The following is a 26927-nucleotide window of genomic DNA, read 5'->3' as shown; positions in this document are numbered from 1 at the left end:
TGTTGGTCCAGATGCATGATGGAGGACCAAGAATCATTGCCTATCCCAGCAGATCGTTATCAGATGTGGAAAGAAGATACTCTCAGACAGAGAAAGAAGCACTCGGACTTGTATGAGTACTATAGGAAGTAAATTTTATGTAGTTGAGTTATAGTATTATCATTAGTTACGATGTTTGTAGGTTTCCGAGGGATATTGGTCAGTGAAGGCAAAGTTTATTTCTGATTAAAGGAGGGATGTCATGATAATGAATATGTATGATATGTACCAGAAGTCACATGGTATGAGAGAGAGATAAGAGCACAGGCAGGAGAACAAAGGAAACTGGAGAATAACGACTCGGAGAAGTTTACCTGATAAAACTTCTGTTTAATATTTTATTAACTTCACATTTCGGGCCACAAATGTGACACCGCCCTAGCCCCATAGACCTGCACCAGGGGGGTTGTCGGCAGCGGGGAGGCGAGCTGTCAGACAGCTGCCCCTGCCGCGACTCAGGAGTCGGTGTTTTCTCCGCGGCACCTCTCCCCGCTACGGACTTTTCAGGTGGCAGAACACCGCCTTCAGCGCTGCTACCTGAACGACCCTTTGCACACACCCACAGCCGCTCCGGAGCTGCATTCTCCAAGCGATTCCACCTGAAAGCGGCTATTGTAACTAATCCCTTTACACAGCAAACCAGTACGGTTGAAATGGCGCTGGCCAAGCTGCCCAGCTAACAGATCAATAACAGGCTGGGGAAGAAGGGTATTCACATGCAAGAATGTTCCTGCACGCTGCTGTTATTCATACAGCTGATGTCAGCCAATCAAACGGTGGGAACTCAAACTGTATAAAAGGAGCCTTTTCAGCCTCAATAAATCTCAGATATTAATCTTCCACACTGCGAGAATGTGTGTTTCTTTGTAGCAGTCGGCTACAAGCATTCTTTAATCTGAATGGCATTCATAAAAATTTGAACAACCCAAACGGGGCAATTATTGCTGTTTTAGGAATCTCTTCTGGCTCTACTAGTACTTGGTGATGGCCACACACCAAGTCTATATTGGAGAAGATCTTTGCTCCATGCAAATTAGCTGAGAAATCCTGAATATGAGGTATCGGATAACGATCCGGGATGGTGGCTTATTAAACCACCTTTAATCTCCACAAGGTCACCAACCTCCATTGTGTTTCGGGACCATATGTAAAGGGGATGCCCAGGGACTGTCGGAACTATGAATTAGGCCTAGTTCTTCCATCTTAGCAAATTCTTCCTTAGCTAAGCACAGCTTCTCTGGAGGCAAGCGACACACTTTAGCATGGATAGGAGGGCCAATAGTACAAATGCAATGAGTAACACCGTGCTTTGCAGTGGAGGCAGAAAATTGTAGAGTAGTAATCTCAGGGAAATCTTCCAACAGCTTGGAGAATTCATCCACTGGTTTATTTAATGTTTGGAGGCACAGAGCAGGGGTATAGGCATCTGCCAGAGGAACAGTCCAAAAAGTAGTTCCATCTATTAGCCAACACTCTTTTAAGTCGACGAGGAATGAATGAGCCTGAAGAAAATCTGTACCAAGCTAAGGTCAGGATACTGCTGCTATTCTTCTTTCTTCGGCTTGGCTTCGCGAACGAAGATTTATGGAGGGGTAAATGTCCACGTCAGCTGCAGGCTCGTTTGTGGCTGACAAGTCCGATGCGGGACAAGCAGACACGGTTGCAGCGGTTGCAGGGGAAAATTGGTTGGTTGGGGTTGGGTGTTGGGTTTTTCCTCCTTTGTCTTTTGTCAGTGAGGTGGGCTCTGCGGTCTTCTTCAAAGGAGGTTGCTGGCCAAGTGGTCAAGTTCAAGATTTTTGAACTTGATATTCATCTTCCTAGTGCCAAAGGTCGGAATGTTGGAACTGTTAACTGCTCGTAGTTGCAGGTCTGGGACAGGATGGCGTGTGTCAAAACCAGGTGGGTGGAAATACACTAACTTCTAAACCCGTGTCCACCAGAAATTTTCATTGGGACAACAGGTCCTATACATACAGTAGGCTTGCAGGTTTCTCGCCTACCGCCGCAGCCCTTACTGGAAGTTGGCCTGGGCATTTCGTGCAAACAGACAGAGTAGAAGGCACTTGCGGGCATTTTACTCCACAACCCCTGTGATAACAACATCAAGATGAGGTGTTTACAGTCTGTTTGCCTGTTTTGGGGCATTGTTTGTAGAGAGTGATGTGCTAAGAGCACTAGAGGGTGATACAGGGTCAAGAGTGGAGGGGTTGGTTGCACAGACTTGTCTTTCCTTGCTGTGCTTTTTAGTCAGCCATAGAATGTTTGCCTCTAACGTTACAGCCCTTGGGTCTTCAAATGAAAACTTGGATAACGTGAGCCTAATATCATTTGGTATTCGCTCTAAACAGAGCTGCTCGAATAACATATTGGGCCTTTCACCAGATGCCAGGAACAGTTCTGAAGGGGTACAGTCTCCCAACCCATCGAGGTGTAGTAGTTTGGCTGCACATACCTGTAATGAAAGTACTTTTAAAGCACCATACTTGCTGGTATGTAGTGATGGCCTGTCCAGGGCACTGATGAAATGGTAATAATGAGTGGTGTCCAATTCAACTTTGCGAAGGTGAAATTGTGCTTCAGCCTGTTGGAACCACAGTTCAGGCTCAACTGTCCAGAAAGGTGGAAGCTTCATAGCAACGGCTGCAGAGTCCACGTTTGTCCAAAAATACATTTTTGGACTCGTTGGCATCACCAATTGTGGCCACTGGAATCACAGTAGACACGATGAAATAACCACGCAAGGCATTTCTAGAGTGAATCAAACAGATTTACTCTTCAAAACCTGTGCAACTTTTTTAAAGCCCGAATCACGTGCCCAATACGTCATCACGCTCTTGCGTCATATAGCCAGTTTGATGCCTTCTGGGATTTGTATTGCTACAACTTACCACTTTACTAAGAACCTCACTAATTTCTCTTGTCGCAAAATGGAGCATCAATATCTTTTTGATCTTGACAATTCAAGATAGATAAACTAATTTGAGACAAAAAAATTATCAATTTTAACCTCATTATTATTAAACTGGGACCTATGTAAATTAAAATAAAAATCCTTACATGAATCATTTATTTCTTCTTAATAGCATTAAATGTTCTAGAGGTTAGTTCTGCCTTCAATTGCCAAGCTAAAACTTTGTGTTCTTTCTCCCAATTCATAATACTTTTGTTTAGTTCTCTCAATTAATTTTTCAGTTCTATAATCTGGATCATGTTATAATAAAATTTCTTCTTTATTAAATTCTTCCTTTTCTCATCAGAAGCATTTCTCTGCAAATCTTTTTTCAAATAATTCAATTCTTTAGTATAATCCTTCTTAATTTTTGATGAATAACTTATTATCTGACCTCTTAAATAAGCTTTCAAAACATCCCATAAATTTATTATCCACTGAATTAAGATTAGTTTTTAAAATTCTTTAACTTGTTTTCTTATAAAATCACAAAAATCTACCCTTTTCAATAATGTAAGATTAAATCTCCATCTACTTGTATAAAATGATTTTTACTTTTCAGAAACTAAACATGATGTTGAAAATGGTGAATGATCAGATAAAATCTTAGCTTTATACACTATGCATAACTCTTCCTTGAAACTGTGCCAACATTAAAAACATATCTATTCCTGAATAAGAATCATGCCTATAAGAATAAATAGAATAATCCTTTTCCTTTGGATTTAACTTTCACTAAATATCTATTAAATTCAAATCCTTCATCAAACTCAAAATCCTCTTCGTGTTTTAGTCCTAGTAACTGACTTCTGTGACTTATCCAAAATTGGATCAAGACAGCAATTAAGATTTCGTCCACTGAAAACATTTTCATGGGCCTCAACAAGATGCATAAAAGAATCATGAATAAATCTTTCATCATCAACATGAGGTGCATATATAAGCCTCTTTCAGATGTTCCGATGAAGATTACCTGCCTGCAGGTGCGGCTAGCAGAGTTCAGCTGGCACGTTTAGGTGGCCACAGAATGGACGGCTTTTTGGCACCTAAACATGCCAGCTGACTGCTAACCGCCTAGCAGCGAAAGCCAGCTACTCGGGACAGGTGCCTAGTCCCGCCCATGCTGACCTCACATCATAGCAGCGCTTCAAGGCATGCCTTAACTTGTGCTGCCGGTCTCTCCACCCTTGCCTGCACGACTCCCGCTGCCTGTCTCCCACCCTCCCTCACCCACCCAACTCCCGCCGCCGGTCTTCCCCCACCCTCACCTGCCCGACTCCCACTGCTGCTGCCGGTCTCCCTCCACCCCCACCCCCAAAGCGGCAGCAGGATTCGGGCGGGCGAGGGAGGAGAGGGGGCGGATGAGGGGTAGACAGGCAGCGGGAGTCAGGCGGGCGAGGGTGGGGGGAAATCGGCAGTGGCAACGGGAGTCAGGCGGGCAAGGGTGGGGGAAGCAACAACGGGAGTCGGGCGGGCAAGGGTGGGGGGAACTGGCAGCAGCAGTCGCGAGGGTGGGGGGGGAGACCGGCAGCGAGAGTCAGGCGGGCGGGGGAAGAAGACCAACAGAGGGAGTCGGGCGGGCGAGGCTGGGGGGGTGGGAGAGACTGGCAGTGGGAGAGGGTGTGAAAAAAAATTTGAAGAAGTCTACTTTAGTCTGTCTTCCTTGTCTCGGAGTCAATGGCTGACGACGTCACTGCGATGTCAGCAGCCCGCCCCTGGCAGCCCGGGCCGCTTTCAGCTGCCACAATCAATACTCCGAGTGGTATAGTTATACCGCTCGGAGAAAGTAGGGTTAGGTAAGTAACCCTCCTGGCCGGCTTTTCCGGTTTCAGATGGCCACCTGACAGCCGCACAGGCGTATTCTGTGCGACTTTACAGTCGGGCTTTTTGGCCACCTGAAAACGGCTATACTCATAAGTGTCCACATCTCTGAATAGATTTGACAATGTACCAAAACAAACCTCCAAGCAAAATCCGTGACCACAGATTAACTCTTAGCAGGTAAATTCTTATTAATCAAAAGAGTAACCCCTCTTGCTTTAGAATTAAACAATGAAGCTACCACTTGACTACCCAATCTATTTTTGATTTTTTATGCTCTTTCTCAGTTAATTGTGTTTCTTGTAAAAAAAACAATATCAACTTTCATTTTTTAATATAAGCCAAAACGTTTTTTCCCTCTTGATTTTGTTATGAAGCCCATTTATATTAAAATTTCAAAATTTAATATCTTACTAATTGCCATTTCTTAAATTCAAAAAATTAAAGAACTCTTGTCACCCACCTCATTGGACCCCTGCTCCATAAAAACCATCATTTGCATTTGAAATCTCCAAGTAGAAATGAATGGAAGAAAAGAAATGGAAGAAACGAAACCAGAAAAAAAAACTGAAAGAAAGCCCCTGTGGAAAAAAAATACTGATAAAAAGAACCAGTACTACTTCCCTCTATTGTGCAGGAAGTGGCCTTCGCCACAAAATGGCATGCTGTTACGGAAGCAGAAGACAAAAAGTCCACCTCCCCTGGACAGAATATACATTGCTTTAATTAAATATTTCAAGTATTAAAAGCTTATTCAAGGTTTTTATTCACTTACTCATCATCGATCTCAACCAATTTTTGCTTCTCAGGTCGATCTGTCAAAACTTGAATGAGTGACTTGACTCTGCACATCCATTCATTGATCGTGTTTAATATTCAGAAGAAAATTTGCAAATTCCAAAGCAGCTTCTTCATTAGTAAAGTATCATGATTGATTTTCTCCAGAAAGCACTTTAAGTGTAGCTGGATTTTGGAAAGAAAATTTATATCCTTTTTTCCAGAAAACTGATATTGCAGGATTAAACTCCTTTCTTCTTTTCATAATTGACATGTTTAAATCTGCATTGAAAAGTACCTTGTTATTTGCCACTGTTAATGGACCTTGATATTTTCGGGCATTTTAATATCGTTTCTTTATCTTGATAATGTATACATCTAATCAAAACTGAGCTTGGCGCTTGTCCCTGGAACAGCTTCTTTCTATTAGCCCTATGTGCTCTATCCAGTTCAAGTCCATTTGGGAAATTCTCATGATCCAGAACTTCTAGAATCCATTTTTGAAAAAATTGTACGGAATTAGAGCCTTCAAAATCTTCAACCAACCCAACCTTCACGTTATTCCTGCGACTATGATTTTCCAATACATGAATCTTTTGTTAAAGTTTGTTCCTTTGCACAACCCCAGCCATGACAGAATCTTCCATTTTATTAACTATATCTTTACATTGTTCCACTTCATAACAATAATCTTGAATATCATCTTCAATTTTCTGAACTTGAATTTTAACTTTATCAACAGCTTTAGTATATTTTTTCCACTTCTTCTTTAATATTTTTCATTTCACCTTTAACATAGTCAAATTGTGCTTTAACATCACTTCTGACAGGTATAAATTACAAATCCATATGTTTACACATTAACTGCATTTGGTTAATAATTATAGAGGTTTGTTTTTGAGCTTCCATACCTTTGGTTCTGGCTTCAGGATATCTGAATTGTTTAGCTTCAATCCCTTGAATCAGTGAGCTTCATTATTTTCATATTCTACACCTACTCCCTCCAATTCTTCATAAGCTTTTACTTCCTTCTCTTTATCTTGATCTTCATACTTTTGTCCCTCTGAATCACTTCCAGATGATCCTGATTCAACATCAAATTGAATCAACGGCTGTGTCTGACTGGCAACACTAGTAATAACAACCTTAATCAGTTCAGCTGTTCCCCAAAAGGAAACAGCTTGTTCCGTTGTGCGCATGTGCCAACTCTTGTGCATGCGCAGATGTTCCTGTGACATCTGTAGTTCAATTATCTTCTTCTGCATTCCAGCGTCATCTTTGCCGGCTCCCCGGTGGAGATGGCGCTGGAGTCGTATGAATCCTTGCCGTGGCAGCATGAGTTGCACTTGGAGGAGGAGGAACTTGAGCCCAAGGCTCCATCGTTAAGGTAGCTCCAACTTCTTCAACTGTACTAACCACTTTAGCAATAGTTTTCTTAAGTCGTTTGAACCTTTCCTTGTAGCCATAGTATATTGATTAATGACTAAATCCTAAAGTTTTTAAGTCTAAGAGAAATTGAAAATTACCTTTCGTCGGGTTTTGATTAATTCTGCTGGGAGAGGCATATTTTCGCATCTCCAACCTATGCCATCATGCTGCGCCCTGTTATAATTTAAACGTATGGAGTGTAATTTGTCTAAGGTTCAGAGATTACTGGAAGGCAAAAGTCTTCCTATTCAATCATTAATTTCTCCATTCCCTTCCAAACCTAATCATTCATCTTTCTATATCTTGCACTAAATTTTCTATACTGTTCAATCCAAACCCATTTTGCTGACATTTTTCTTCTTTTTAGTCTTACATTTCATTCTGTGGCTGCAGAATGATCGCCAATGCTATGTCAAAGTATACCCGCTTCCCTTTGAACCTGTAAATTAATTGAATCTGAGTTTTCATGGGTTGAATCATTCACTACAGAATTTTTAACCTTTGACCCATTCTCCTTGCTCCAGGATTACATGGTGACCTTGGTTGAGCTTGTGGTCTGTGGTGATATCCCAGATATTGCCATTAAATGTCAATGTTGGTTGCTGGAATCTCTCATTGGAAGTGGTCATTTCTTTGCTTTTGCGACTTGCCACTCATGGGTCCAAGCCTAACGTGTCTGTCTGAGCCTAACAACATGCTGATTTACTTCCTGAAGAGCTGTGAAAAGAATTGAACATCATCAGTGAATGATGGTGAAAAGATCTTTCTCAGATTTTATTTGTGTTGTAGCCACTGATTTCCCAATTCTTTCAATTTTCTATCTTCCTGTGGACCGTATAAGCCTGGTATCTTTACCTTGATGAAGGGCTCAAGCCCAAAATGTTGGTTATGTATCTTCATATTTGCTATATAAAGTACACTGTTTGACCAACTGGGTGTCTCCAGCATTGTGTTTTTACTTCAACCATGGTGTCTGCAGACTTTCATGTTTTACTTCATATTTAGTTTCTGGTCCTCATCACGTAGAGTCCTCTCAGTAACATTTACAAAGATATGTTCCCTCGAGTTGAATGTACTCTGTGCTTACAAAATGTTAATTTGTAGAACACACTCTCAGCTCTTTCTCTTTAATAAATTATTCATGTTGCTTACTTCTCTCCCTAGTAGACTTAGTGCACTTCATTAACTAGACTGCCTAATGCATATTTGCAGATACTATTTATTTTCAGCTTTTCCAGCCATTTGCCCTGGCCCAGTCATTTGAAATTCCCGTAAATCCTTTTCAATTACCTTTCTATATTGGTGTTATCAATTAAAGAGAAAAATGTAAACATTTTTGATAATATTTGTTTCTGTGAATCCTGGTAACACCCCACCTCTCCAAAAAAATCAGTCCTCACTGCAGTAAAACATAGAGGCAGGTCTTGTAATAGTTACTAGATCATTCTGTTTGTTTCCATAAGTTTATCTTTAACCATCATACAGTGAACCTGGCAACCTACCACTGGAACTTCAAGCCAAATTTAATACAATTAAAACCTGGCAAGAAAATGCTCATTCACAATTGGACCAGGCATTATATTACTGACAGAGATGCTATGATTCAAATGTAAAGCACTGTTAGCGAAATCTAAAACATTCATCATGTTAGACCAGCGTTGGCGAGAGAGAGAGAGACTGCAGAACTTCTGTATCACTGCTCCTGGACATTCTTCATTTTGGATCTTTTTTGTAATGGCATAGATCTCTCAGCAGCAAATACTTTAACAGAAGTTAAACTTTAGTGCAAAATCTTCACTTTAGCTTATTCAAAACCCACAGTAGTGTGTGTAATGAACGCATGTAAAATTGGGTTTTAAATGGGGACATGCATTAAAAATGTTACGCAGAGCAGTTAATAAATGAGTAAAATATTAATTTGTTGCTGGTGTAAGAGTTGAACACATTCTTCTTTGGCTGTTATTCATTTGCAAGTACTGTATATGTAAGATTGACATGATCTTATTTTAGGTTTGTAAGAAACTAATGGTGGTAGGATCACTTTTAATTTGAAAACCATTGTTATTGAGAAATGTTATTTCATTGTTAGGAAATTAGCTTTATTGAATCCAAACAGATTTTTTAAGCATGTTTTTTCTTTTCCAGCCATCCGTTTCAGGGGCAGTACAGTGTATCAGATGTCAAACTAAGATTCTCACAGTGAGTAGTCCAAAAGTTGGGATTTGGATATTCTCAGATCACTTTCAAATATTGAATCATCCCTTTGTCCAGCATATCCACAATGTATATGCTACCCGCCTGTTAGACACTTAGTTATTATCTCGGTTATCAGATAAACCATCGTGGTATTGCAGTGCTTGTGTTCAAATAACCCTTTTTTTAAATTAAAATATATTTTTTTAAAATCAGTCCTCATAAGGACTTGGTCATTGATCCTTAGTTTTCTTTCTTCTCCTCCCAAAGTTTTTTCTGGCTAGCTGTGGTCTTAAGACCTTTGGTTCTGGGAGGTTCTAATTAATCGATCATATTTTTGTTAAGATTATACCTTAGAGGTACAATCTTAGAGAGATAAGTAACTGTTGCCGCTAATATCTCTGATTGCTGCTAACCAGCAGCTTCCCACTCTCCTCCTATAAGAGCACCGAGTATCATATCTATATAGGAAAAAACATGGTCTGGGGTTCGGTACTACTTTACATAGATTAGTTACAGATATGAGCAGATGTTGCTGCTCTTTGGGAAGGTAAATGTCTGGGGAATGTATGCATTTATGGCAAGACTCTTAAAAGACTGATATATAGATGATGAGAGTCCATGCAAGTAGATCAGGTGATAAAGAGGATTTATGGTGTGCTTGCCTTCATTGAGAATAAAATAAGGAGGTCATGTTACAGATACAACTACGTTAAAGCCACATCTGGAAAACTGTTCAATTCAGGTTGCCCCATTGCATGATGTGGACACTTTAGAAAAGATACAGAAGAGTTCCAGGATATTGTTTGGATTAGAGGCTATGAGCTATAGGGAGAGGTTGGACAAACTTGGTTTGCTATTTTCTGGATTGCCGGAGGCCGAGGAGCAACCTGATGAAGTGATTCCACAGATATTCAAAATGTTTCCCCCAGTGTAAAATGGTTCATACCAGCAGACATATGTTTAAGGTGATGGCAGGGAAAGGGGGAATTTAAAGGAGATCTGCAGAACAAGCTTTTTACCCCCTCACAGAGTGGTGGGTCCCTGAAACAGTCAGATACTATAACTGCATTTAAAATTCTTCTAGGTAAGTATATAATTATTCAGAGAAATGCATCATCTGCAAGCCACAACGTTGTGGTTTAATTTGGGCATCATGTTTAGTACAGATGTGGGCTGAAGGTTCCTGTGCCATTCTTTCACTCATCCACTCTCCTTTTAACATGTCACTTTGAAGCTTTTACAGTACAGTATTTTTAAAATATTTTTTATTGGAAATGGACTCAAAAACAGTAAACAGGTGCAGGAGAGGCTCATTTAACCCATTGGGCCTGCTCATTCGACCTTAACACACCTACTCCTGCTTGCTCTCCAAATCTCATGATCTCTTGAACTAATAGGAACATATAAATATATCTAACCCCTTATGTGGCAGGGAGTTCCACAAGTTCACAACCTCTTAAAGAAGTTTTCTCATCTCCTAAATTGTTTCCCTCTTTATCCTTAGCTGTGAATGCTTGTTCTGGAATTCTCCTAACATCAGGAATATTCTTCCTGCTTCTAACTTGTCCAGTCCTGTCAGAATTTTGTCTCAATCAGACCCCTTTCTAAATCCCAATGAGCCTACCCTTCTACCCAGTCTTTTTTCATATGTCAGTCATGCCATCCTGGGTATCAATCTGGTGAACCTTTGCTGCACTCCCTCAATAGCAAACAGATTAGACCAAAACTGCATACACAAGGCCCTGTACAACTGGAGTCAGACCTTCCTACTTCTGTATTCAAGACCTCTCACAATAAAGACCTTTTGCTTTCTTCACTGTCTGTTGTAGCTACATTCCAACCTTCAGGGCCACCCAGGTCTCATTGCAGCTCCCCTTTTCTTAATTTCCCACCATTCAGATAAGTAAACTGCCTTCCTGTTATTGCTATCAAAGTGAATAACTTCAGGTTTATGTACATTGGACTGCACCTGCCATACATTTGCCCACTCTTCTAATCTGTCCAAATCACCCTGCAGCTTCTTGGAATCTTCCTCGCAGTTCACCCAATTTAGTATATGTAAACTTGAGGAGATTACAAACTAAATCCTTCATCTAGATCAATGATTTTCAAACTTTTTCTTTCCACTCAAATACTTTTTTATGTAATCCCTATATGCCATAGGTTCTCTGTGATTAGAAAGGAATTACTTAAAGTGATATGCGAGTGGGAAATAAAGGTTGAGAACCACTGCTCTGGACCCAATTGTTTTGAAATATTTTGCTTGAGAAAAATTGTAATTGGTCCATTTCCTTTGGAGTTATGAAACCGTGCACATAATAAGTCAATTAGGTACAATTAAAACTGGTTTTCAGGCTTTGTCTTTCCAATCACAGACCACTTTAAGTAATCCCTTACTAATTAGAGCATCTATGGCATAGGGATTACTTAAAGTGGTCTGTGAGTGGAAAACAAAAGTTTGAACACCACCATTTTAAATGAACTGATTTCCAGTAACTCTTCCTGCCTCAGGCAAGTTCAGTCCTCTGTGGAACACTCATACAAATGATACATTTGCATAGTGCTTATATACAAATATTAAAATAAAGAAATATTATTAAATGAATAGTTGAATCACGAAGGGTTTGTAAGAGCAATTCAGTCTTACTACCCATGGGAAGAAGCTGTTTCTCACCCTGGTGGTTCTGGCTCTGATATTTCTGTATCTCTTTTCGTGACAGGAATGGCTGGAGGATGCTATGTGTGGGATGGTAGGGGTCCTCACTGATTTTGTGAGCCCATTATCCCTGCTAGCTGCAAGTATTCAGATTATTCCCATTCCCTCAGATATTTCCCTATTACGTATTCTCTCTCTCATACCTAGACTGTGGTCGAGGTTTCCTGCCACCCACCTATAGTGGTTAGTTAACCTCCCCACCAGCATACCTTGGAACAGAACAATGGAGCATCCAGAGAATGCCCACATGAAAACTCCACACAGACAGCACAAGAGGTCAGAATTGAACCTGGGTCACTGGGGCTGTGGCCAGCAACACTGTCACACCAAAGATCTGAAATCAGAGTGACACCTGTCCTGCCTCAAGCATTTCTTTAAATGTTTTTTAATGTAATTTCTGTTGCAGCTGGTTTTAGAGTCCTTAAGTTTGACGACGGCTCAAGCCTGAAATGTCGGTGATGTACCTTTACCTTTGCTGCATGAAGGACACTGTTTTGACCTGCTGAGCTTCTCCAGCATTTTGGGATTTTTTAAGATAATGCATTGAAGTGGAACATTGATAATGAAAGTGAATCATTGAATGTTTCTTTGCTTCAGTTCTGTACAGAATAGTGAACGTGGAAAGAAACTCGGAAATGCCATGATCTCTACGAGCCGCAGTGTGGTTCAGACAGGAAAAGCTGTCAGTAAGTCCAATGTTTACAACTGTCAACGTACAAAGTCTTGCAGAAATTCTAGGTGATTCCTCTCAGTTACATTCCACCCTCACGAAGAACCATCAATAATTCAAAACTTTGTTTCAGTCGCACTTGGAGCATTGCATGCAATTTCAGTCACCCCATTACAGGAAGGATGTGGCAACTTTGGAAAGGATACAGACTAGATTAACCAGGATGTTGCCTAGATTAGCAGGAACAAGCTTTGGGGAGAGGTTGGACAAACTTCAGTTGTTTTCTCCAGAATGTCCAACGATGAGGGGAGATGGTCAGAATCCTTTTCCTAGGCCAAATGTCACATTCTAGAGAACATGCACATAAGGTAAGGGGGGAGATGGGGGTTTTAAAATAAATGCAAGAGACATTTTTCTTCTTACCTTGTGGGTGCTGGAATGGGCTGCCAGTAATAGTGGTAGAAGCAGGTGCAATAAGAGCAAGTGGGAAGCTTCTAGATCAACATGAATCTGCAAGTAGAGGGATATAGATCTTGTGCCAGTAGTTTTACTTTGATTTGGACAGGGTGTTCCTGTACTGTCTAACCCATCCTTAACACTGGTTGTCCTTTGGTAATCTACTCTTGGATGTATCAGTTCATAACAATGATTTTTACACCTGCCTCAAGAGAATGAAATCTCATCAAATTCAAAAATGTCATGACTTGGTAATAGGAACCAGAGAATAGTGGTTTGGGATGTTTCTCTAAATGGAACATTGTAATCAGTGGTGTTATGAGTTTATTGTCATACAATGTATAATGTCCTGATGCACTGAAATTCTTCTTGCTGCAGTCACACAGGATAGGAGATAAATAAAAAATCTTTACTCTTTCAGTTTAAAAAAAGTTACATTTCAAAACTGGATAGATTTTTTTAGGGTTAGGGTAGTTTGCAGAGATTCAAGAGCCTGAAAGCTGTTGGGGAAAAAAAAATTGTTCTTGAATCTAGAGGTGTCATGCATTAGGTTTCTAAACCTTCTGCCTGAAGGGAGCTGAGAAGAGATTATGATCAGGATGATGGGGTCAATTGTGATGTTGATTACCATCTTGAGGCAGCACTTCACAGATGTCTGCAACCAGAAGTCGGTGCTGTGATGGCATACTGTAGGGAAAGGTGCTAGAATAGTTGCTGTTTGTCATATACATCTAAGTGAGTTGGGGCAGGGTAGAGCAAGGGATGAAGTCCTATCCAATGAGTATAAGCCATTTTGTAAGGGGTTGAGAAGCAGGACCTCTAGGGTAATGATCTCTGGATTATTGCTGGTGCCATATGCGAGTAAGCTCATAAATAGGAAGATAGGCCAGATTAATTTGAGGCTGAGGAGCTGGTGATGTGGACAAAGATTAAAGTTTTTGGATCATTGGTATCTCTTCTTGGGGGGCGGGAAAGAGCTGACCTGTTCAAGAGGGATGGGTTGCATTTGAACCAGTGACCAGCTTCCTGGCATAAGTTATTTAAACAAGATTTTAGGGGGATAGAGTCCTATTCAGGACAGAGACAGGTGAGAGGTTCAAAGTTGGTAAGGAGAAAGGCAAGGAGTGAGGTAGGGACTGTTGGCTTAAATTATGCCTATTTTAATGTTCGAGTTGTTGGGCAAGGTGAATTACTTTAGGGCGTGGATAAACATACGACTGGGATGTGGTGACCGTTACAGAAACATGGTTAAAGAGAGGGGCATGCTGGTAGCTCCATGTTCCAGGAGATGTTGGTAAAAGAGGATGTCATGGCAATGGTCAGAGGTGGCTTACAGTAGGGTCAGCAAGTGAGGCCATATGAATGGAGCTGAGGAACAAGAGAGGCATGATCACCTTGTGTACTATAGGTCTCCAAACAATCAGAGGAGCAAAATTGCTAAGAGATTATTGCCAGCTCTCAGTTAATTAAGTTAGATATTTCAGAGGAATTTAACTTTCTGAATATTCAATGGAAAAGTTTTAGATGGAATAGAATGTCAAATGTGTCCAAGAAAGTTTCCTCTGGCAATATATAGAGGGTCACACAAGGGAGTAAGCAACAGTTGATTGTCTCTTGTGAAATTAAGATGGGCAAGTGGATGAAGTGTTTGTGGATGAACATTTGGGGACCAGCAACCATTGTTCTACTAGGTTTAAATAGTTGAGAGTCAGGGCAGGTGTATGAACTAAAATTTGGAATCAGGACAAGGCTGACTTTGAAGGTATAATAATTAATTTATTAATTAGAGCGAGTACAAAGTGGTGCATTTTGGAATATCAACGATTAGTAGGACATATTCAGTAAATGACAGGTTCACCAGCAGAAGTGAGAGACAAATGCAATAAGTGTTAAAAGCTATTTGGACATGTACTTGAATAAAGAGTGGACAACAGGGGCCTACTGTGGGCAAATGGGAGTAGTGCATATAAGCATCACAGTCACTGGTTACACAAAGGTGCTCAACTGTATTTTAATGGCTGCATTATTTCTTTCTAGTAGAGATATTCCCTTTAGTTCCACCATTATCCTCCTAACTTTTTCTGCTCAAAGACAAAGTTGTTTTCTTTAATGATCTCAAACCTGAAATTTTAACCATTTCTCTTTCCATAGATGGTACCTAATTTGTGACTTTTGAGCATTTTAAGTTTTTAATTTGGAGAAAAAACAAGTTGTTTTAAATGGTGTTTGCATCTTAACAGGGTACTTGAGCTGGAAGATTATCCATTTGAAACATCAACTCACTTCTTGCTTTGCATTATGCTTTCACTAGATTTTGATGGGTCTATAAATATTTGGCTTATGCCACTACCCTCACCCTTTCAGACATTCCCTTTATTCTATTCTATTCCATTCCTCCCCTTTCTGCAACATAAAAATAACTTTTAGAGATACAGTATAGTAACAGGCCCTTATGGCCTGGGTCGCCCAAATACATCCATGTAACCAATTTACCCGGAAAATCCATGTCAAAGTAGGGAGAATGTACAAACTCCTTACAGACAGCACCCGATTTGAACCCGGGTCCCAGCACTGTAGTGTGCTAACCACTACACTAACTGTGCCAAAAACTTGTTTTCTTACTTTATCTCCATAGATGCTTCCTAATCTGCTGTGTTTCTTTGAAAATAGAAATAATGGCAATTTTATTTGTGGCCAAGTGTCATGATTGGAACCAAATCAAGAACAGAAAATGCTGCATCTATGTAGCAGATCAGACAAGATTTATGGAAAGAGAAATTTGATACTTATATGCTTTTTTTTTGTATTTTTTAAAGGACATTTTGCAAAAACAATTACAATTTCCTTTTGCTCTAGGTCAATCTGTTGGAGGTGCACTTACAAGTGCCAAGTCTGCTATGACCTCTTGGTTCTCCACCTTCAATCAACAATCTGCCACACCCTTTGACAGACACACAGGGAAACACTGACCACACCAGGTGCAAGGACTATTGTGTGCACCAGGCATTCCAATATTATTGTACAGAGAGCTAGAACTCAAATGACCAGCATTTACTATGTTCTCTAGTTCCAGTTGTCTATTTTGCATTTATCTTTAATTGGGGACAAACTGGTTTCACTATTAGAAACTTTGCTGGTTAACGTAGAATGCATATATTGGCCAATTGTCACAGAAAGTTGTATTTTTTTATTTCACATAAAAAAAAAATCAAGCAGCTGTGGATATATGTATTTTCACGATTGTATGCGTCTGCTTGAATTTCATAATTCTTGATTGGGATGAATATTTAAAGTGACAAACTTTATATTTTGCAATTTAAGAGTGTTCTAGTACATGTCATCACTAAAGTAATTAAAACCCCTTTCTGTTCTTAATTGATTCCACCACTGGGATACTGTGTCATGATCGCGATGCAAATTTTTAAGTTGTTCAATTCAAATATTGCAGTGCTTGTTTAAGGAACAATTCTACATCAAAATCTATTACGATGCATTAAAAGGGAAACTTTCTGGGTTCAGTACCTCATCTCCCATCCGAGCATGTACAGTAATCACCTTTAACATCCACAAGTCAGATCATGAAAACTAATTATTTATGCTTGTAAAGCATGGACTCTTGTTAGTTTTTGACTAATCAAATATTTATCCTGTAACCATTTTAAAATGTATTCTTTAAAGCTTGAAATAAACTTTCAAATATAACTCTGCAGTTACAGTCAAATTAACATTTTTGTAATAAATCGTTTAGCCTGTAATTTCCTTACTTTAAAATAGTAACAGCACTGCTCTGCAGAAAACTAACTGAAGATGCATTAAAAATAGCATCAGTCAGAAAATCTTTACATATGCATTGTGCAAAAATAAAGGTCAACATGCACGTTGACTGTTTTTCATCCCCTTTACGCGGTATGTTAAATTTGACATCCTGAGCTACATTTTTGTGAAAGGGGTAGAAAATAATGGTATTGGTTTGTTCCACACTGGTGTGGTACATAATTCCCCGGCTTAGACCATTTACAATCTCTAAACAACTTATTTGAGTGCAAGTTCATCTTGTACAAACTGGATTTAGAAGACAAAACTATGAACTACATTTGATCTGCCCTTCAATTTTGTGAATGCAGAATCAAGTTGTAACAGATCATACAAAACAGAAATTGTACTTTGCATATCCCAAGTTTCTTCAACATTTAGTATTACATCTGAGTAGTTTCATAATTCAATAGAAAATAGATTTGGACCTGTTAATTGCTCCATTACAAATTATTGTGAACTTTGTTTTCAATATATTGACATTATGTGGCGGCCCCGCTTGTCACGCATGCGGCGGGGCCCCCCAGCGTAGTTCTCAGCCAGACAACCCGCAATAAATCAGTTTTGCTCACTGAACTCATTTGTGCGATCCTACAGTTAGCAGTGTAGCCGCCGTTACAAATGATGACCCCGACATGAATGACCCTTCGATCAACACTATAGCCATCTAGCTTCCTGAGGCTCAGTTTCACCTCCGCCAGATTTCATCGAATTCGACAAAGTTTTACCATGTGGTCGCCGCCCTGGACTAGGCCACCACCAAACAAGTGCTGCACCTCGTTCAGCACCCAACCATGTAAGATAAGTACAGGACCATCAAGCGGGTGCTCTCCGTCTCCCTCGGCCTCTCCAGGCGCCAGCATGCCGCTCGGATGATGCACCTTGATGCCTTAGGGGACAGAACTCCAATAGAGTTGATGGATGAGATGCTCGCGCTCACACCAACTGCCCACTCTTCGAGCGCATCTTCCTCGACCATCTGCCTGAAGACATCAAGCTGTTACTGTCCCAGGAGAGCTTTGTCGACCCAAGGAAGGTCGCTCAAAAGGCTCAGGAGCTATGGCTCGAAAGATTCCCGGAGAGCTCAGCAGTCCAGCAGGTAACAAGTCACGAGCATGACCATGCCAAGCCTTCCTCTAGTGCTGCAGTAGAATACCCAGCCCCTGTAGGGGCCTCAAAGAGCATAGCCAGAAGCAAGTCATCCATTTCAGACCTCTGTTTCTTCCACCAGCGCTGGGGAGCCAAGGCTCGGAAGTGTCATCAGCCCTGCTCATTCCAGGGAAATGAGCAGACCAGCCGTTGTTAATGGCTGCGGTGGCTGGCCAAGAACACAGCCTCCTCTACCTGCGGGATTCAGTCAGCGGCCGACACTTCCTCGACGACAACAGGGCCCAGATCAGCATCATCCAGGCCACAGCTATCGAGTCCCGAAACTGACCTCAAGGACCTCCCCTCCGTGCAGCCAATTCGATGGAGATCCGGACGTATGGAGACAAGACCGTCCACTTCCAGATGGGCCAGCGTAAGTTCTCGTGGAGGTTCACCGTTTCATCCCTTCCGACCGCCATCCTGGGTGTCAATTTCCTCCTCGCCCACGGACTCCTAGCCGACTGGTAGATGCCCGTACCTTCCAATCAGTTCACCTCAACGCCTTCTGCACAGAGCAGCCACAGATGGCCACAGTCAGCATGCTCAAGGACGAGTTTCAGCATATCCTGGACAAGTTCCCGTCCCTCCTCAAGCCGTAGTTCTCCACCGCCTCACCACGCCACGGGGTGTTTCATTACATCCCCACCCAAGGCCTGCTGGCTCCCGCCAGACAAGCTCCAGATAGCGAAGGAAGAGTTCTCGCATCTACAGGTGCTGGGGATCATTCGACGCTCCGACAGTCCTTGGGCCTCACCACTCCACCTGGTCCCGAAAGCATCCGGCGGCTGGCGCCCCTGTGGAGATTAGCGACAGCTTAACGACACGAAGGTACCGGACTGTTACCCAATCCTTCACATCCTGGACTTTGCAGCCAACCTGCATGGTGCGAAGGTATTCTCCAAGGTCGACCTGGTGCGCGGGTATCACCAAATCCCGGTGCACCCTGAGGACATACCCAAAATGACCTTCAGCTTGTTCCTATGCATGCCGTTCGGGCTCAAGAATGCCACCCAGACCTTCCAGCACTTTATGGACACAGTGGGCAGGGATTTGAATTTCATATTCATTTATTTGGATGACATCCTTGTCACCAGCAGAGACCAGGCACAAGTCTCTTCTCCCGACTGGCCGACTTCGGCCTAATGATCAATCCGGTCAAGTTCCAGTTCGGGGAGTCCGTGCAGTTCCTGGGCCATACCATCACGGCCGAAGGAGTCACACCTGCATCTACGAAGGTCGCTGCAATCAGGGAGTTCCCACGCCTGGACAACCAAAAGGGGTTACAGGAGTTCGCAGGTATGGTCAATTTCTATAACCGCTTCATTCCAGGCACTGCCTTCATCGCGGCCAAAGACAAAGCACTTACCTAGATTCTAGAGGCCAGCAGGGCATTCGAAGCCACGATAGATGCCCTCGCGAAGGCTACCCTGCTTGTCCACCCTCACACCGACCTGCATATGGTGCTTTCCGTCGATGCCTCTGCCACAGCTGTTGGCGCCATCCTGGAGCAGCAGGTGAATGGACAGAGGAAACCACTGGCATTTTTTAGCCGACTTCTTCGCCCACCAGAGCGCAAGTATAGCACTTTTGATAGTGAGTTGCTGGGCATGTACCAGGCGGGGCATCATTTCTGCTATTTCTTGGAGGGGAGGCCTTTCACCATTTTTACTGACCACAAACCCCTAACTCAGGCACTCGCTATGGCAAGAGATCCCTGGTCGGCCCACCAACAGCGTCACCTCTCCTTCATGTCGGAGTTCACCGACATTCGGCACAAGGCAGGGAAAGACGTGGTCGCCGACGCACTCTCAAGACTGGCCATTTGCGTGCTGACACCCGGCCTCGACTTCGGCCAGCTCGCCTGGGACCAGTAGTCTGACGAGGGGTTTCAGGACCTCCTGACTCCTCACGGTGAGGGCACCGTCCTGTGCGACGTCTCCATGGGCACCCCGCAACCAGTGGTGCAGGCAAGTCTTCCACTATATCTGTGACCTTTCCCACCCTTCCATCAGGTCTACGGTCCATATGGTGGCAGAACGTTTTGTCTGGCACGGGCTTTGGAAACAGATTGCGGACTGGGCCAGAACCTGCATTCATTGCCAGCTTTCAAAGGTACACATGCACACCAGAGCACCCGTACAAGATTTCGAACACGTCCAGGAACGGTTCAGCCACAAACATGTGGATAATGTCGGACCCTTGCCCGTTTCCCGAGGTAACCATTACTTTTTCACAGTGGTAGACCGATGCCTCCACGAACTCCTGCTCCCAAATGCTTTTGAATGGTTGGGTTGCCCAGTTCGGCATCCTGAACCTCCTCTGCGCTCTGGGTATCAAGCTATATCACACCATGGCTTATCACCCACAGGCCAATGGGCTAGTCGAGTGATTGCACCGCCACCTTAAGTCGACACTTATGGCTTGCCTCACCTACCCCGACTGGTGGACGAGCTGCCTTAGGTGCTCCTGGGCATCCGCTCGACACCCAAAGACCTACAGGCGTCATCAGCCGAGCTGGTCTACGATGCACTGCTAGCCCTACCCGGTGAGTTCGTCAACGCACGGCCTACTTCCCTGCCTCCGGGCCCAGTTCGACTCCTTCACCAACGCCCAGACATGGCACACGGGCCTCGTACATTTTTGTCAGGCGGGACCCATCCACAGCACCTCTACAAAGACCATATGAAGGGCCGTACAAAGTCGTCCAGCGTTCAGGATCCACTTTCACACTGAAAGTGTTAAGAGGGAACTGATAACAGTGGACAGGTTAAAGCCAGCCCACCTTGACCCCACCGAACCAGTAGTTGTGGCCCAACCAAAGAAGCGAGGCCGCTGGCAAAAGACATTGGCACTGGTTCTGGGGGGGGGGGGGGGGGCCTGTATGGCAGTACGCCATAAGGCAGGCGAACCTGTCATGCACATGGCGGGGCAGCCAGCCAAAATGGCGCCGTCGGGAGTTTCCTCTTGACCTTGCTCAGAAGCCCACGCTGGGGTACCCCAGTGACGCTGGGGCCCCACAGTGTGGATCTCAGCCAGGCAGCCTGCAATAAATCAGTTTTTGCTCACTGAACTCAACCCGTCTGGTTGTGCAATCCTTCAGTTAACGGTGTAGCCGCCGCTACAATTACTTGGTTTTGTTTTATGACAATTAACAATAAAATCATCTTCAGGAATTTTGGACAACTGTATCAGATACTTAGTTTAGAATTGATCCAACTGCTTTGGCTGAATCATCATCTATTGCTTTTAGTTCAAGGTGTCAGAATTACATCTTGGAGAAAAAGCATTCATATTACACTTGTTCTTCAGTAAATTTGTGCTTCTTTACCCATTCATTTCAAATAAAGTGGTTTAGGTTTCTGAGCTATTGAAATAATTCTAAATTCCAGCATGTTAGGAATTCAAAACCCTTTTGTTACATTAAATCTGGGAAATGTTAGTAAAACCAAATTGTCTAGTGGATTCAATGAGCCTTTAAAATATGCTTCAAGAAATCTCGTCTTTAGGCTCCACACCCTTCATGGTTGATCCTCAACTAGTCTATCACATCCTGTGAGCAAACCAGCCAAATTATTTTAATTTCAGTTGAGGCAGAGAAATTCTGCAAATGTTTGAAAGTGACTCAATTGGATATTTAATGCAAATATTGTACATTTTCAAATTTGCATTGCAATTAATCTGAACCATCTCTGTAGCACAAGACATGGCCAAGCAATATCCTAAACAGAGGCCTGTAGGTAGGTATTTTTCATCAACTGCAGCATCCACTGGTAAATAACAGGTTATTTACTCATCACTTGTTTCGAGCTTTCAACCTGCAGCATGATATTTCAAAGTTAGTGAGGACCAATCGTACACAAGTTTTTTTCATTTGCTAGTATTAATGTCTCAGTAGCACCCTCTAGGTTTCAGCTCATTGCATTAGATTGGCATTCACCAGACAGCAACACTACTGCATCAATATAGTATTCGAAGCTGCCCACAGTTATAGGTCATCTTACTCAAAAGATGAATTTGAATATTTTATGATTCCATATTTGAGCACAGCAACTTTCAGCAAGTGAAGATTGAGAAATTAAATGTTCCCTTTTCCAACCTGAGAGTAGAGTTAGGAAATCCTACCTCAAAACAATTTACATTTGAGGCATCACTAAAAATTAATACAAACATTTGCTTTTGTGAAGGTTTTTAATAAATTAAGTTAATTCAAAATACAGTGCCAAAGGAACACAATGTAGCTGAACATGCGAGTAGGGATTTCATGAAGCACCTGTGCTCATGTTAGAATGAGAGCCCAGCAACTGCTAGTGGTTCCAGGGAGTTTATGCCAGAGCAGGAGCTGGCTCTGTTCTGCTCTCCTGCACGCAGGATACAGTTCATTCTTGAAACATTTTCACTCAAACCAACTGTATTAAAAACCCAACAGCTAGAATACCTATACACAATCACACTACAGTAACGGTTGCCTTATTAAATTAACGAAGTACAAAATAAAGACCTGGTTGTTACTAAAATTTGTCTTAATGACAATTCAGCAGCAGGAAACTGTAATATGGATGAGCCTATGTTACTTGCAACGTGGAGACGCTGAGTATGGAAGCTCCACAGACCCGCACTACGAGAAATTGGCAGTCATTATACTGCCCCAGTAATGTAATTATCAGCTGATTGGTAGTTCTATTTATTACCTGGAATAAATGGGAACATTTTATGGATACTGGTGTATGTATACCTAACAAACCCAATGTTTCGACTGAACCTGCAGTCAGCCCCCCTTGTTCAGCCTATTTGTACTGGGAAGATCTACAATATTTTATATCCTCATCATCAAATCTGGAGATACGGGTAAGTAAAACAATCTCAAAAATTAGTCACACTGTAACAATGATAATCTCTTTAGCAGAACACAGTATCTAGGAGTAGTAGAAGATACATCAGAACTCATCTCAGTTATTTATACAATACTATGTTCAACGCAGCTTGTCACTACGTTTGCAAACTACAGCTTAATCTGTTAAAATAAACCCCGTTGTGATCTGGAAGCTTGATAACATGCACAATGATGTGCTATGTCCTTGGAATCCATAGCAACTGTGCTCACTTCTGGCTAACTATTCAGGGGCAAACTAACCATCTCGCCATCCAATTCAAACTCATCTGCTCCATCTTGTGAAAAAAGAGACGGTGGAGGCTTCCAAAGAGATTCTTCCAGACACGAGGGGTAAAGTTTCCCCATACTGCACCGAAAATCTTTACCAAGGTCCCAGAGGACTCGTTCTGAAATGGACTGACGCAGGATCCATTGGTCCAACTCCATGTTGTATTGATAGATTGCATACTTGGGTTTTTCATTCATATGAGTGTCTCTCATAAACACACATAAGCAGTTCAAAACCACTACTGCCCTTACACATGGGTCAGAGTAGCGTTTTGCAGGGATATTAGTTGCTATTTTCCACTCATTTTTGATCACATCATATACTTCAACAGTTACAGAGGAACCATCAACAGTGCTCGAAGGTATTCGGATGCCTGAGTTATTTCCAATATGCAAACCACCAATGTAGAAAATTTTGTCTCCAAAGGCTGCAGCTGAGGCAAAACACCTGCTTGTTTGACGTGCAGCCATTTCAACCCACGTGTCAGTACGTGGGCAGTAGCAAAATGTTAAATTGTGTGCCATAACATAAATGTAGTCTTCCACAGCCACAGCTGCATTCCACTGCCAAGCACAAGGCAAGGGATTCACTAAAGTCCATTCATCTGCTTCACAGTCATACCGTTCCACTGTCCGTTTGTTCATTTCTCCAGCAACATTGTCTCCTCCTATTGCATAGATATATCCCTCACAGCACACCAAAGAAGGTCGGTTGCGAGCGCACAGCATTGGAGTCTTTGGAACCCATGTGTTCAGCAGAGCATCAAACAAATAGAAACAATTCACAGGTCTATATGCAGCCTGAAGTTTACTTGCTTTACTATTATTTGTGATAGAAGTTTTCAAAGGTACCTGTCCACCTGCAATGTAAATGTCATTGTCAGGAGTAACAAGTGTGCCCACTCTCTGCAAATCTCCAGGTGGGTTACACAGTTTGTATACCTTCTCTGCCTGAGGGCTGTAGCAAACAGCACAAAAGGAAGAACGAGGACTTTCACCAGTCACTTCAGTGAATATAAGCATTTCTTCTTTAGTCATACCAAGTCTCGGTTTGAAGAATTTTGGCATAGATTTATACAGTCCTTGCACCACAACAGACTTATCGTTGGGTGGTAGGCCTTGGAACCAGGCTCTCTGTGTTACTTCAGAAAGTGCATCAATTCTAATTTGGCCGAGGACTGAAGATAAATATTGGGATCGTGATTCGGTGTCGTATTCAAGCCACACCATAGCAGCTTCACGAACGGTCTCTTCCTTCTCGACATTTAAATTGTCACTACTAAGGATGTCAATCAGTAGATCATGTGACAACTGCAGAAACGCATCTTGATGATAAACAGCTGTGAATTTGTGCTCCACCATTCGTTTCGCACTTAATTTGAGCTCTTCACAGCTGTACAAGTCCGCAAAGCTGAGTAATCGAACACAGTTCTCAGCATTTATTTTCTTTATTAAGTATTCCCGACAACGTTGAGATACATTTTCCACCTACACAAAGATATAAATGGTAAATTTTAACTTCATCAAAAGTTTTAAAACTCAGTAAACAGCAATAGTTAAATACAGGTATACAATACTTTATCCAGAACCCTTAGGGGACAGTGTGTTCCGAATTTCAGATTTTTCTGGATTTCAGAAAGCCAGATTTAAGCCCACCCGAATTGTGCTGCCGTATCCACCCCCCCACCCCTGACGCGCGCTGCTGGTCTCTCGCCCGCCCGACTCATGCTGCCAGTCTCTCACCCCACTTGCTGGATTTTGGAGCTTTCTGGATTTTAGATGTCCGGATAAAGAATTGTGTACCTGTATTAGTAAAACACGAAAGTCTGCAAACACAGTGTTGAAGTGAAAACAATGCTGGAAAAACTCAAGCTGGTTAAACAGTGTACTTTATATAGCAAAGATAAAGATAAATAACCAATTAAATATTGATTAGAATATACTGAAGAGTATAGAGTTCAAGACAGATAAAATTAGGGTTTATCTAAATTAATTTAGAAAAATTAGAGCTGGCCCAATGATGTATCCAGAAATTCCTGCCTTTGTTATTTACTATCTCCATTAACCAAATCCTGAAATCCTCAGAACCAAAAGTAACAACAACCCTAGACCTACTTGCAAAACTGCATTGTCACAGAGTACAGAACAAACCTTTTGACCCAACTCCTCCATGGGGAAGAAGCACATTGTGGGTTAGTTCCACGTAATTCTAAACTCTCCCTACCAATACATCTGTCCAAATGTATTTTAACTTAATCAACTCATAAATAACAGCTCAGCCTTCAACTCCATTATTCACTCAATGCTGGTCAAGAAGCTTCAAACCCTGCCTTTGCAACTGGATCCTTGACCTCCTCATCGGAAGACCACATTCAGTGAGGAGATGTTGTTTCCAATTTGTACTATCAGTATTTGTACTAATATAGGTGCAAGTGAAGGGTGTATGCTCTACTCCCTATATACCCATGACTAGGTGACCAGGCACAATTCCAATGCTATCTACAAATCTGCCGATGACTCCACGATTGTCAGCAGAATCACAAATGGCAATGAGGAAGCGTCCAGGAGGGATATAGATCAGCTCGTTGTGTGGTGTCACACTAATTACCTTGAGTAATGTAACAAAATCAAGATTGTGGATTTCAGGAGAACACGATCCAGTCCTCATCAAGAGCTCAGTAGAGGAGAGGGTCAAGAACTTCAAATTCTTGGGTGTCAACATCTCTGAGGATCTGTCCTGGAGCCTCCACGTTGATGCAATCACAAAGAAAACTTGCCAGCGGTTATATTTTGAGGTATTTGAGGAGATTCAGTATGTTACTGAAAACTCTCAAAAACTTCTACAGGTGTACCATGGAGAGCATTCTGGCCGGTTGCATCACTTACTGGTATCGAGGTGCCAACATTCAGGACAAGAAAAAACTCCAGAGTCTAGTGCCTGCAACATCACTGGCACTAGACTTCACTCCTACAAGAGATGGTGTCTTAAGAAAGCAGCCTGTATCCTCAAGGACCCCCACCACACGTCATGTCCTCTTCACTCTGCTACCTTTGGGGAAAAAGGTACAGGAGCCTAAAGGCAAGCATACAGCAGCACAAGGACAGCTTCTTCCCCACTGCCATCAGATTCCTCAATGATCAATGAACCAAAGACACAGCCTTACTTTGACTTTTTGTGCAATATTTTTATTTATTTTTGTAAGGTGGTTTATATGAATGTTTGCACTGATGCTGCAAAATAAAAATTCAGACTTGTTCATGACAATAAATTCTTATTCTTCTGCAGCTTCCTCTGGCAGTTTATTCCAGAAAGGACTATCCTCAGTGAAAAAGTTGCCACTCAGGTCCCTCTCAAGTCCCTCCCACCTCACTGTAAAACCCACTAGTTCTAGAATTGTCTGCCCTGAAGACTTAGCTTCTGCCACTGTCCGTAAGGAGCACGTACATTCTCCTTGTGTCTGCATGGGATTCCTTTGGGTGCTCCAGTTTCCTCCCATGCTACCATTTACTGTACAAGTCCTACCCTGGTTTGACTTACCAAAATGCAACACCTCACACTTGTCAGAGTTAAATTTCACTTGCCACTCCTTGGATCTCACTTTCAAAATACTGTTGTAAACTTGGATATCCTTCCTCACTGCTCACACCACCAATTTTTGTGTCATCTGCAAATTTGCTGATCACGTTAACTTCATTGTCACTCAAATCAGTAATAACAGTGAGCCCAGCACCAATCCCTGCAACACACCAACTG

General features: G+C 42.2%; 2 protein-coding genes across 7 annotated transcripts in view; one reads left to right on the top strand and one right to left on the bottom strand.

Annotated features, from left to right (window-relative positions):
• avl9 (AVL9 homolog (S. cerevisiase)) overlaps positions 1–16755 on the top strand; it is a 129520-nt gene extending 112765 nt beyond the window's left edge. For 2 of the 4 annotated variants that reach the window (XM_069921079.1, XM_069921076.1), the window contains 3 exons: positions 9161–9214; positions 12525–12613; positions 15910–16755. In XM_069921079.1, coding sequence (XP_069777180.1) covers positions 9161–9214; positions 12525–12613; positions 15910–16022 — 256 coding nt within the window. In that variant the 3' untranslated portion in view covers positions 16023–16755. Of the gene's footprint in view, positions 1–9160; positions 9215–12524; positions 12614–15909 lie in introns of those variants that run through there. The other 2 variants (XM_069921080.1, XM_069921078.1) reach the window with 1 other exon arrangement.
• A 4995-nt stretch (positions 16756–21750) lies between these two features.
• Positions 21751–26927, bottom strand: part of kbtbd2 (kelch repeat and BTB (POZ) domain containing 2) — a 66705-nt gene continuing 61528 nt past the window's right edge. For 2 of the 3 annotated variants that reach the window (XM_069921074.1, XM_069921073.1), the window contains one exon: positions 21752–24661. In XM_069921074.1, the coding sequence (XP_069777175.1) occupies positions 23123–24661 (1539 nt within the window). In that variant the 3' untranslated portion in view covers positions 21752–23122. Of the gene's footprint in view, positions 24662–26927 lie in introns of all 3 variants that reach the window. The other variant, XM_069921075.1, reaches the window with a different exon arrangement.

This window comes from Narcine bancroftii, chromosome 2 (assembly GCF_036971445.1).
Source record: "Narcine bancroftii isolate sNarBan1 chromosome 2, sNarBan1.hap1, whole genome shotgun sequence".
Taxonomy (NCBI): domain Eukaryota; kingdom Metazoa; phylum Chordata; class Chondrichthyes; order Torpediniformes; family Narcinidae; genus Narcine; species Narcine bancroftii.
This window is presented reverse-complemented; position numbering and strand designations above follow the sequence as displayed.